At 37.6% G+C, this 13,872-nt stretch overlaps 1 protein-coding gene across 1 annotated transcript in view; it reads right to left on the bottom strand.

Annotated features, from left to right (window-relative positions):
• Nucleotides 1-13,872, bottom strand: part of UVRAG (UV radiation resistance associated) — a 254,326-nt gene that overhangs the window by 63,864 nt on the left and 176,590 nt on the right. The window contains exon 13 of the mRNA XM_032489420.1: nt 2,151-2,229. Coding sequence (XP_032345311.1) covers nt 2,151-2,229 — 79 coding nt within the window. The remainder of the gene's footprint in view (nt 1-2,150; nt 2,230-13,872) is intronic.

Below are 13,872 nucleotides of genomic sequence, written 5' to 3'. Positions count from 1 at the left end.
AACTGCCATAACAGTGATGATAAAACACCAGAGAGCAAGATACCTGCTCCCTGTGGAGTCAGGGTGGTTAACCTACTGATCATAAAGACACACACAAATGTAATCTCTCCATTTCAAAGAGTATAAAGTTGCAGAGGATACAAAATTACCAGAAGTAATCCATTTTTAAACAGATGAATAAAACTAGTTCAGCATACTTGTGGCTTTGGTTCAGTTCAGAATGAAATCAACAGCTACTTGGAACGTGCTCCAAAAGGAGGGCCAAACAGGTGCTGGAGCTGAGAGTGACGTGGAGGGCTGACCTCCCCAAATTTCCCGCTGCACACAGTCGGCCTCCCTCCTGGTCCTGACCTCAAAGCAAGTGGGACTATTCTGAGCACCTCTTTATACCATACTCTGCCACTCCTATTGGGCCCTGAGCAGAAAGAACTAAGAGTGTGTTTGTGCGTGGGTGTGTGTGCGTGTGTGGGAGTGTACGTGCATGCACGTGCATGCACAAGTGTGTGTTTGAAGCTAGATTTATGAGGAAATCCAGGCATTTCAGCCCTAGCCTTAATTAAGAGTAGGCTTCACCTGGAAACTTCCAATAGACTTCTGACCTTAGGATCTATGTGCTTAAAGCAAGAAATAGAAATGGGACAGAGAGAAGCACCCCTCTGAATGAACTCAGATCAGAACTTAGTTCTACTGAGTGAGGCCCATCTTCCTGACATCCTGACTCCTAGACTCTGGACTGCAGGGTCCATGTGCTCTCTTCCACCTTGGCTGACTTCACTGGAGGTGCTCTCTAACTTACTTAACACCTCTTCTGCCTTAATGCACCCTTCTGTCTAAGCCCTACCTTTCCCATGGTATGACAACTGTGATCAGTAGTGTGAGCTAATAAGCAGCCTGGAAAATAAGGTCCTGTTTCTTAGACTGAGATACTTTTCTGCCAAAAATGGAGGGAAGGAAAGCATCAGTTGTGGGGAGAATGGCACATGGAAAGATGAGTCATGGGCCAGAGGCTGTGAGCAAGGCAGCTGGCCTGGAATGAAGAACATGTGCTGGACAGCAGGAACAGCAAAAGCAGTTATGAGTGTGGGGTTGTAAGCAAATGATTAATCAAGAACTGCAAACTAGAAGTTTGATCCAATATCAGAAAAGTGTCAGAGTCTTAATAAAAACCAAATTTTAAAAAAATTAAACTGAGGTTAGATGAGGGGAAGAGAGGCAAAGATGACACCATATGGAGGAATAATTCTAGATCCATCAGGAATAAATAAGGGCATTGTTCAGGAAGTCTTTAGAATCATACAGATAAAAGGCAACTCAGGCTCATAAAAACAAAAGCATCACAAACCTTATTGCTTCTATAAAAAGGAAAGGTCTGAGGATACAGCTGATAATGCCTTTACATAACAGCCAAACAGTGGGATCTCACTGATGTGATATTTCAATTGGAAGGATGTCTGAATAAAAACAAAGCACTGAAGCTGATCTTCCTTTACAACTAGTAAATTTATGGAATGTCTACCTCTTAAAGTAGAGCCACGTATGCTAAGGAAATGCTGCATTTTTCTTTCAGGAAAATGCAAACCCAAGCATCCAGTAGTCCTCCCATGGTATGTGGAAAGACATTAAGTGAGACATGAACTGGTGTGATGTTGGGAGAGTCAGAAAAATCCAAGATGGGTTGGAAGGGCAATGTGCTTGGTCTTTCCTCTGGGGCCCTGGATAAGAGATGAGGAGACCATTAAGGACTTGCCCAAGTCACTAAACTTTTACTCCGTAAACAACTCCCCATGCAAAATAAGTCCCTAGAAGTTGCCTAAGAGAAGAAAGCTGTATGAGAAGGAAGCTACTACCAGTCAAGCTAGAGGCAAACAGATGATAAAACCCACACATTTAAGTAGTCTACTTACTAGCAAGTCACAACGCAGTAAAGGGCTTCTGGGTTTAGCAGAAGGATTCCAATTTGTACCCATTGCTTTTCTGTGGTATTTATAATGGCACAGAAGAAGACTGTGGCCACAGAAAAAGAACTTTGCATTACCGCTGGTTAAATAAAAGAGTCAGCTGCAGTACTTATTTATAAAGAAAGAGTGTCAGCTCTCCAAGGAAGCAGGTTGTATGTGGGAAGTAGGACGGGGTGAGGAGGGGTCACTTACCTGTGCTATATTTTTGTTCAGGAGATAGACACCATAATCAAATTGCAACTTCTCCCCTCCTTTTGGGTATAATGGAAACCTAGAAAGGTAAAGTAGGATCAGAAGTTTTCCAAAACTTGAGTATAACAATCTTCAAGTTGCCGACAAAGCGGAAGTTTCTTGGATACAGCATAAACTTCTGCAGACTGGGACTAAGTCACTTAGCTACAGTCGCTGCAAACTATTACCTTAATATCTTCATGACATTAGTCAAATCAGAACGATGGCTACTTTGTTTCAAAGAAAAAATTGAATAGGTCATCCAACAAAGGACTAATATATAAGAAAGTAACCCAGTAAGCTCAAGGAGTTGAGGCCACTATGCCTCCTATTTACATATCATAAACTCACCACTCTAAGATTAAGATTCTAGAATTTTTTTCCCCTAACATCTTGGACCTGGCATCTCAACTTCTAATAAATGGGAGAAAAAGAATAAGAAAAAAATCAGATATGAAAGTAATATAAAAGACTTCTCTTTCTTCTAAGGTGGCCAGTCAAATCAACAGCACCAATGTGAGTAAATATTCATCAAAAATTCATTCACATTTGTAGGGGTGGCTATTTGGATGTTACTTCTCCAAGGCAATGTACTCATGTCATAGAGTTCTCATAAGACTTTCCATTTTAACTTGACTCGTTGAAGCAACAAAGGCATGAGATCTGTAGATCTTTATACAGGTGATGAGTTATTTTAGGGAATAAGCTTCCCTCACTATTTTCCTTTCCCTACCGCTGCAAATGAAGAAGAAGACGTTAGAGTATACCTACATTCTAGGTACAATTTCCTAGTAATATATTCTACCTGTATTTCCCCCAGATTCTCAAGACCAAGCATACATTTTAACCTCTGAAACAGATTTCTCTACTAAAAGATCAGTCACAACTTAGGGTCAAGAAGAAAAGTTTACCTTTCTTGTTTTGCAATGTATGATTATTCTTAATAAAACAATGTTACTGAAATAAATGGTAGGTGACAATTATTGGATATTCTTAATTTTAATTGTGTTTTAATTGCCTGGGGAAAACATAGATTTCATAAACCTTGGGGGATACTGTTTTCCAGGGAAAATAAAAGAAAGGAAACAGAATTTAAAGCTTTATATTAAATTCTCAAGTTGCTGATTACCTAGTGCCCAAAAGATAAATTTGTTGTGCTATAAAATTACAGGCACTGGGGAGTGAGCAAGGTCATGAACTGTCTTTATTCTCTACAACAGAACACCAAATGCTTCACACACCCACCAAGAAGATAGAGCTTTGTATTTAATTGAAACTATAAAAAATAAACTAGGACATGCGGTTTGGCCCTAAATTGAGAGGCATAAAAATGACAGCAAAGCAAATTCAGGATAAGCAAAGTGTAACACACCAGGCTTTTACAGGGTATCTGGGAATCATTCAAATGTGTATGGGGTAGCTTGCAAAGAAACTACATAATTGCAAGAATATAGCGACACAGGAATATGCTGAAGAAATCTACTAGAGTCCTAAAGCTCTACACTGTATAGTTGTTATTCCATAAACTATTACATCTAGACTACCTGCACAGTTCTCCAAACCCACAAATATCTCCACTTTCAAGTTATAAATGTAGAAACTGTTTCAAATGTTGGAAAAGTAAGTTGAAATAAGTGTACACTGAAAATCAAGCCTCTAGACCCTGAAAAATGAATCTTCACAACATTGACTTTATTACTTCACTGGGACTTCTTTATAGAAAGAGCCCCAAGGTGTGTATGTACCATTTAAACAAATCTAAAGAGTGATTAGAGCCAAAGGTTCAAATAGGGCAATTTTAAGACAGATCAAACATTAGGACAGAGTCCACATCTTATATTGCTTTCAAATTCTTAAGGGGTCACATTATTATACTAATAATAATAGCTTATAACTATTACACATTCATCTTACTTTGCAAAAGTACATGGATTTATAGATCTATTAAGCAATCTAGAAAAATTAAATCCGTCTAACAGGGTAAAACCTATTACCATCAGGACGTAAGATACAAATCAAAGGCACCTTAATTGAATATACATAGAGAATCTCATTAGCAAACTGTAGAAGGGTTAGGTCAGAAATGTGGTCATTCAAGTACAACCAGAAAAATATCCTCAGCACCACAAATAGGATTCACTTAAGAGAGTATTACATTAAATAACTAGAGGAAGAATTTATACATTTCCTATTATTACACTTTGCAGAAAAAGAAGTTAAAATGAGCAATATTAAAATTTTTTTCAAATTAAATTATGGCCCTGCTGACACCTTGAGTTTGGACTTCTGGTCCCCAGAACTGACAGAATAAATTTCTGCTATTTTAAATCACCAGGTCTGTGGTAATTTGTTACAGCGGCCCGAGAAGCTAACATGGGGGGAATCAAACACCAGATGACCCACTGGGTTCAATGAAGTTTAATAGCTTATCCGCCTCCAAGATTCTGTAATTCTGAATATGCAAAACTAAATATATTGACTATAACCTCCTATTTCCTTCAGGAACCAAGAAAATATTCCAAAGTATAACACCAAAGGGTCATGATGAGAGGCATCAGCTAAGGCTGCAAAGTAGACCTGCTGAAGTGCTAGTAAATGAGATGCCAGAAAAAGATTCCTATATATGGTCTGAAGTAGGATAAACTTTTTAAGTTAGACCTATATATATAAATCGGATATATAATACATTCAAATTATTTTATGTGTGTGTATGTATATATGGAGACTGTGCTACACTCAATTTGGAAAAAAGTTGTAAAAGAAATTTATTTCGAACCATTCTTATTTTCAAAAGATACAATTATTATAAGCCCTTCCCTCTCCTCCTTAAATCAGACACTTAAATTTTATTTATTTATTTAATTTATTTATTTATTGCATTATAGTTCGTTTACAGTGTTGTATCAGTTTCAGGTGTACAACAAAGTGATTCATTTTATATATATAACTATATATAAAGAATGTACACATTCTTTTTCAGATTCTTTTCCATTACAGGTTATTACAAGATACTGAATATAGTTCCTTGTGCTATAGTATATCCTTGTTGGTTATCTATTTTATTTTTATTAATGTGTTTATGTTAATCCCAAACTCCTAATTTATCACTCCCCTCTTCTCCTTTGGTAACCATAAGTTTGTTTTCTAGGTCTGTGAGTCTATTTCTGTTTTGTAAATAGGTTCATTTGTATCATTTTTTTAAGATTCCACATATAAGTGGTATTATATGATATTTGTCTTCCTCTGTCTCATTTACTTCACTTAGTATGATAATCTCTAGGTCCATCCATGATGCTACAAATGGCATTATTTCCTTCTTTTTTATGGCTGAGTAATATTCCATTGAACATATACCACATCTTCTTTATCCATTCATCTGTCAATGGACATTTAGGTTGCTTCCATGTCTTGGCTATTGTAAACAGTGCTGCTGTGAACACTGGGGTGCATATATCTTTTTGAATTAGAGTTTTCATCTTTTATAGATATGTGCCCAGGAGCAGGATTGCTGGATCATATGATAAGTCTAGTTTTAGTTTTTTAAGGAAACTCCATACTGTTTTCCATAATGGCTGCACCAATTTACATTCCCACCAACAGTGCAGGAGGATTCCTTTTTCTCCATAACCTCTCCAGGATTTACTATTTGTAGATTTTTGATGATGGCCATTCTGACTGGTGTGAAGTGATATCTCATTGTGGTTTTGATTTGCATTTCTCTGATAATTAGCAATACTGAACATCTTTTCATGTGCCTGTTAGCCATCTGTACGCAAATCAATCATTTTTTAAAAGACTCCAAACTGGTTATAGTTTCTTGGCCTTCACCTTCAGAGCCCCACATCACATCTGGTTCTTTGAGGACTCAACTAGGGATGAGAATATAGCTATAGTTAATTGAAATTTTTTATTGTGCATATTAAGATCACTTCTGCTTATTGTATTTGTAGAAAAATGTGACAACATATACTCAATATGTTCTGAGGTCATGAGTTTACTTCAAACTCAACTTACTTTCTCCTGTTCAGATTAGTTGCTTGGACTAACATGGTGGTTAATTAGAAATGGAAAAGAGGAGACTAATTGGGAAGACTTTTAGGACACAAAAGCTCTTAAATGAGGTAAGAGAGGCAGAGAAAGTCAAGGGTAACTTCAAAGTCTGGGGCCTAAGCAACTGACAAAATGGGGTTGTCATCTTAATTTTGATAAAAGTACAAGTGAATTAAAATAGACAGCTGGGGCTGGGGTGAGGAACAGAGTATGAGGGATGAGTGCTAGAAGATTAGGCCAGAGAGGTGAGCAGAGACCAGACTGCAGAGGGTCCTGTAAGCCACAAGACATCTAGACTACATCCTTAAAGACAATGGGAGGATCATTAAAGATTTTTCAAGCATGGGAGTGACAGAATACGGGTTTATATTTCTTAAAGACCACTCTGGCTATAGTGTAGTAAATAAAGGGGAAGGACACCTGGTTAGGAGGCTGCTGCAATGGTCCAGGCCAGACTCGTGATGGTTTTTATTAGGGTTCCAGTAGTGGAGTGAAGCATATGTGAGAAGATTTAAGCTACAATTTGTAGATAGAATGAAAGAACTTTGTGACAGATGGTTGTGACAGTGGTGAAGAGGGAGGAGTTTGAGATGGCCCTTTGGTTTCTCAACTGACTAACTAGGCAGATGGTGGTGTCTATGAGCTGAGATAGGGAATGCTCAAGTGGATATATGTACATGTGTCTAATATAGATACGTGTATATATATATATAAAACTGAATTGCTATGCTGTACATCAGAAACTAACACAACATTGTAAATCAACTATACTTCAATAAAGTATATATTTAAAAAAATTTTTATTATTTTTTTCCTGAGAGAGGTAATTAGGTTTATTTATTTATTATTATTTTTTTAAATAGGGAAGGTACTGGGGATTGAACCCAGGACCTCATGCATGCTAAGCATGTGCTCTACCACATGAGCTACACCCTCCCCTCTAATAAAGTATATATTTTATATAAAGTTATTATACATAAAGTAAAGAGAGAAATTGGGGATAAAGATATCAATTAAAGAATTACAAAAATTTAAATGGAAACTGAAGCCACAGGTGTGAATGAGATGGCCTAAAGAAATCCTAGAGAAGAGGGCTGTTTCAGAGCCTTGAGAATGACAAGAGATGGGGAGATGAAAAGGGGCCTGAGAAGGACTGCTCAGAAAGATCCTAGGAAAACCAAGAGTCTCACCAGAAAAGCACGGAGAAATTGTTCATTTAAGAAGGAAGACACCAACAACAGTCAAATGCTGCCGACTAGTCAAGCAAAACAGAATGAAAACATGTCTAGCGGATGCAATTAAATGAGTTCACTGGTAGGTAGCTTTGGTAATATGGTAAACACAAGTTTAAATGAAGCAGCGGGAGATGAAGGAAGACTGGTATGAGTTCAGGAGTGACGCAGTGAGAAAATGAAGATGATGTGAAGTTTGGCACAGCGAGAGGAGAGCTCAGTAACCAGAGGGACACAGCAAAGTGCAGCAGAATGCCCTGAGAGGGTGAGCGGGGACAGGCTCTCTATCCTACAGGTGATGAGAGCATAGATGGCAGCATATAATGGGGCCAACTCTCCCATTATAACAGGAAGAATACAAGTGATCACTATGGATGTTTATTCATTCAACAAAGTTTCACTAAACTCACACCATGTGCCAGGTATAGTGCTAGGTGGTAGATACAAGGGTGGGCAAATGCAGACAATGGAACTTAAAGTACAGTGGAATAGACAAACATCGCTCACACAATCATACTAACAAATACGTAATTCATAAATTAAGTACTCTGAAGAAAGGAACACTATTCCAGAAACGAGGCAGACAAAAGACTGAGAGAGTCAAGGAAGACATTTGAGAGAAAGTGACACTTTAGCTGAGATCTCAAAGATGAGCAGGAGCTAAGGAAAGGAATGTTCCAAGGGATGCAGCATACATCAAGAACCCGTTGCAGGAGGAAGGATGCTGCTTCAAGGAACTGAAAGAAGGCCAGTATAGCTGGTGTGAGGGGAGTTCTGGCAAGAGACGAAGCTGAAGTTGAACAGGAAAGCAGATTATGCAGTGTCCTCTAGTCCACGTCAGATGGTAGTCTTATTTTTTTCTAAAAGAAGAAACCACAAAAGACTTTAAACAAAGATATAACTTGCTGAGATTTTCTTTCGTACCTTTCTCCTTTAATTAACTCTCCTTGAACTTTTCTGACAATGGCAGATTTGCATTTTGAAAAAATTATGCTGACTGCAGTGGAGAACAGTTTGGAGAAGGTGAGACCAGCTTGTTGCAGTGATTAACCTAGGTGAGAGATTATGGTTACCTGGACTAACATGGTGGTTAATTAGAAATGGAAAAGAGGACACTAATTGGGAAGACTTTTAGGAGATAAATCATAAAGATCTGGTTATGGTTTGGAAATGAAGGGTGATTAAGGGGGAGGGATCAGAAACTCAGTGTTTTGTTTTGCTCAAATGAATGAAAGTTTGATCAAATGGCAGAACAACTTGAACAAAGAACTGTAACAGAACTGCTGAGCACTACTCAGAGCCCAGAGTGGTTGTTAATCACAAGTTTATAATGATACTGCTGTGTGACTCTCCAGATGTCTACTTGGGTATGGCAGGTACAGAGAAAATGGACAGCAGGGCTGTAAGAATGACAAAAAGCCACAGGGGGCAAGACAAAGGTGATACTAAAAAATAGGCCAAAAAATCTAAACTGGATAAAGGGGCCAGGTCTAAAGGTCACCAAGAAGAGCAATGAACAAGAGGCTGAACATATAAGCTGAAGAACAGTCAACAGGGAGCAAGATGCTTGAATCAGATTTTGGATGTGGACTAACAGAAATGGTGGCATGATTCAGAGTGTAACCATGGGAGTAAATAAAAACGATGGGATCCAAGAGGCCAGGATGTTGGATGAATCATCCACCTGTGTGTTGTTACCCATAATAGCAAGACATTGCACAGACAGAAAGACTGTTTGTCTTTCCTGTGGTATCTGTTTCTTCTATCGCCAAAATACATGATGAGTGATGGGGTTATAACTGAGAGATCGGTGGGGGAAAGAGTGGTATAGTTGAAGAGCATATGCCTCAGAGGAATAGGATTTTGTATGTCTGACTTGCCAACAGGGTAGAGAGGTAAGGCTCTAGAAAAAGCAACGAGGAGCAAGAAAACCCCAATCTCACCTCCTGAATCTGAACACCTACTGGCATTTAAGAAAACTGATAGTCACCAATGGGTACTAGGGGGGTCCTCAGGGAAAACTCAGGTTCAGTTAGGACAAGAGGTAGGCTGAACTCTCCCTGAGAACAGCCTGAAGATACAGGAGAGTTTGTTGATTATAAAGACGCACTTTGAGAGGAACTAGCTGGAAGACTGGAGGGCGGGGTCAGAGCTGACAAAGTAGAGAGCATTTTGAGGATGATGAAGATGATTCTAAGAGGCTCTGATCTGTTCTGATGGAAAGTTGACGTATTCCCATCTGGCAGCTTCTATTTTCTCTATGAAGTCATAAATGAGGACATTTATCAAGAACGAAAGGGAAAAGTGGGGATGCAGAAAAAAGAGATAGGGTTTGGGACAGTTGTGTGGCAAGAAAATCAGATATCTATGATGTATTAGTCCAACTGAACTAGATGACTGTGAATTTACAGTGCTACCAATCTTTCCAACTATTTGTTTCCAGCAGATAAGAGGGTTAGTGGTAAGGATGATGGGATAAGGGTATTCGGGGTATCAAAAAGAGAGAAACTCTAAGCGTGATGCTACCAGGGTAGAAGAGTAATGACAGTGGCCTACCAAGGGCAGGACGATGGGGGCAGTCTGCAAGGGGTGCGCAAATCTGTAGAGACTTTTTAAAATGATAATAAAATAGATTAAAAACAACAAATCTAATGCCACTGATAAAATAATCCTCCCAGGAAAAAAAAAAAAAAACTTTCACTGATCTAAGTTCTAAACAATTGCTGCATGATGGTTTGATTTCAATATATATGCAACCTTCAAATGAGGATGTTCTCACTATGTATACTCTAATACACATATCTACATGGCAGTTAATCCGAAGACCAATCTAGTTGCACAGTCAGTCCAACACCATGCACTAAACTACACACTTCCATTTCGACTACGTTTCAAATGGTTTGGAATCTTCTAAGCTTCCTCTGGGCACAGTTTGTGTCCCCAACTGTCTGGTGTTATATACTCCTATGTTTAAACAGTGGATTCAAAATAAACAATGATGACAATGTGCAATTTTTCTTAGTTCTGAGTTACCTTTTTTCTGATGTAGTTTTGGATAAGGTTATACAGATACAAAAATACTTATAATCAGCCTTGAACAAGGTATAGTAAAATACAAACCTTTAAAATTGCTCCCTGAAGATGGGCACACAGAAATTGTGTTCAAAAGAAAAACTAAACATATAATATGGATATTTTTTTCAATAAAAGAAAACTTTCTGCTTTTTTAGGGCTATTACTATTATTGGTTTCATTTCATGATCATTACTGAGAACAATTTTATCATATAGAGAAGGAGGTGTTGAAAGTGATCCACTCAAAGTGTCAGAAACACTAGGTACCTGCCACTGAGACGTAGTTTTGAACTGACATCACCTGCTCTAGATCCAGAGACGTGGGAGGTATAAGAAACAGTCTCCCCTTAAGAAGGCTCCAGGGCAAGAGACACTTTCAGAAGAGAGCCAGTTATTTCACTTACATCCAGCAGCTGTATATTACAGTTACATAGCAAAGAGGCTGAGGACTTTATATTATAATCACTGAAGAGGAGTTTCAGAAAGCACAGAGGAAAAGATCTCAGAGGGAAGTGAGGAGAAAGATAAGAGATCAAAGGAGAAGCAAGCAGCAAATAAAAAATAACAATGTTGAAATCATTCATGGGCAGCAGGTGACAAAAGTCCTTATAAAAGAATAAGAGTGATCTTCCCCCCACCCCTTTGGGGGAAGAAAAGAGAGAGAGAAAATATGTTGTACCGGTCAAAAGAGACTAAATTTGATATAACAGGTAATAAGATGCCATCAGAAGTTTTTAAAGCAGAAATTATATAATAAAATAACTTCCATGTAGATATGTGTATTAGAGTATACATAGTGAAAAGATTTACATCAGATTATTCTCTTTGCCAATATTAAATATAGTTCTTTAGACAGAGCTGTACTAAAAAGAGAGTGGAATTTCAGGGAAATAGAATTCCAAATAATTTCAGTAAGAAGGTTAAAAATAATCCCCATTTTTTAAAACCTAGTAAGTTGCAGGGTTGTGGAAATTGTTAAAGAATTCAGTATCAATTTCCTTGTAGAAACCTTCCAGTTTTTCCACACCCTTTTAGTAACTGTTGAAAAATAGTCTACAGGCAAATTGCACTGAACAGAGCAAAATTAAAGGATGGAAAGCATGTCTATTTTAATAGTCAATTTTGTAAAATAAAAATTCTGCCAAGTAAATCAAAATCACATTCCACAACATTAACAGCCATCCTGCATTTGCCTGGGTTTAACACCACCTGTTTCCCACAAAATCTATAAAGGCTTTTTTTTTTAAACTTACAATTAAGCATGCAAGGTGCACAAAACTACCATACTTGGTAATGCCAGAGATGTTTCCATCTGGAATATGAATTTGGAATAATAACTGTTCACCATTTTAAGTTTCTAAAGACAATGTCACAATGTGTGCGTATAATATACGTTTGCTTAAATAGATCAGTGCAGCGAATGGTATATTCTCTGTAAGCCACTTCCCTATCAGTGCTGGAACATATTAGGTGCTCAATCCTTTATGTCAAAATTATTTATTTAATTACAATACTTATTTCCGGAGGGAGATGAAGAGAAAAGCAGAAGGGGGATTTAGGTGTAATATGTTAAGGCTTCAAGTCAGAGAGGCATAGGCTCAGACCCTGGCTCTGCTGCTTACTTTAGTGTAAACTTGGGCATACTACTCTGAACTTCTGTTCACAAATCTCTAAAATGGATTTAACAACATCAATCTTTCAGGATTTCTGTGAGAATTAAATTAAACAAACAAACAAAATCCTAAGACCCAGCAGAGTTACTAGGATACAGCAGGCCGTCAGTTGTTATTACTATGCCTCATTTACTTACTCCCTTGCCTCTCCAATACCCATCTGTAAGTGCCACAAGGGAAGACACTATATTTTACTCATTTCTGAATAGTCATTATTCAGTTCGTTCACTTCTAAAAATCGCAAAGCAATTTTATTCCCCCAGCACTTTTGACCCTATATTTTAGTTGTTTATACAAATGTCTTATTTCCTTTACTAAAATGTATGCTCCTTGAGGACATGGGTGTTAAGCTCAGAGTCCTACCCACTGTAGGTACTCAACAAATACCTGCAAATAAATGAATAAATTAAATATAAAAATTAACTTGAAAATTAAATACTGACCAAGAAATATATCTGACATATAGCTCTATGAATTTCAAAAAAGTTAAGATTTTAAAATTCAGAAATATTTTCATTGGTCATTGTTTCTTTCTTAACTGTAATATACCTAGATATCTGACTCTTATTTTTAGAACATCCTTTGAGTTTTGCTCAAAATAAAAATTCTTTGGTGGGGAGGAAATTTCAAGTCACAGAATGAGGTTTGCTGTGCATTAATAGGGGGTGACGAACTCTAGCACTAGAGTGAAAGAGCCAGTGAGCACTGACAGGAACGATGCTGATGCTGGATTTTACTTACTGAATATCTATTATGCATCAAGTCCTGCACTTGGCAGACATTATCCATACGATACAACTAATTGCCCCGTAGGCACTGTACTGAGGGGCCCATGGCCACACGGCCTTTCCTAAAACTCATCTACAACCATAAATCTTACTCCACTCTACCACACCCCTGTCTGGGGGTGAATTCCTTTCATGTGATCTCATAGAACCCTGTACACTCACAAACACAGTACTTCTGATGTACTGTAAATATTTGTTTATTCCTCTGTATCTTCCACAAAAATGAAAATTGTGAGCCTAAGTTTCATTAATGTACTCTAGTTCCTAGAGCACAATGTCTAGAACATATTTACTTGTTTAATGGAGGGAGGAGTGAATGAATGGATGGAGTTGGTGGAGCTAAAATTCCAACCTGTGCCTGTCTGACTTCTAATCCTAGGCTTTAATTCTACACTATGCCCCACCTCTCACTCCTAGCCAGTAATAATCCCATTTTATCAATCTGTCTTATTTCATAAATTTCACTTATTTAAGATTTCTATAAAAACTTATGGGATTTCTTCAACTCACAAATCAGATGTTCATGAACCAAATTATCACAAATTTACCAAGTGATTTGATAAGCTGACACCTTGTAAACCTCCAATTTCAGGTTTTATAATGACAACACTTGGGGTTTAGTGAGTCAAAAAGGCAGAGATTGTTGACACCAATAACCAAAGATCTCACTGAAGTCCAAAATGCAACTTCCAAAATCCTAGTAACAATGTTACATACATTTATTACTTTGGGGATTCATACAAAGAAAAGTGGACAAAAGATTTAGAAATAAATCCACAAGTTTTTTGAAATATCCACTTAATTTCACTAAATTGATTTTTCAATAACTGTGTACATAAACCTGTTAACGATGTAAGTCTTAAAGG

Source organism: Camelus ferus, chromosome 10 (assembly GCF_009834535.1).
Source record: "Camelus ferus isolate YT-003-E chromosome 10, BCGSAC_Cfer_1.0, whole genome shotgun sequence".
NCBI lineage: Eukaryota > Metazoa > Chordata > Mammalia > Artiodactyla > Camelidae > Camelus > Camelus ferus.
Note: the sequence above shows the minus strand (reverse complement) of the source record. Positions and strands in the feature narration are given on the sequence as shown.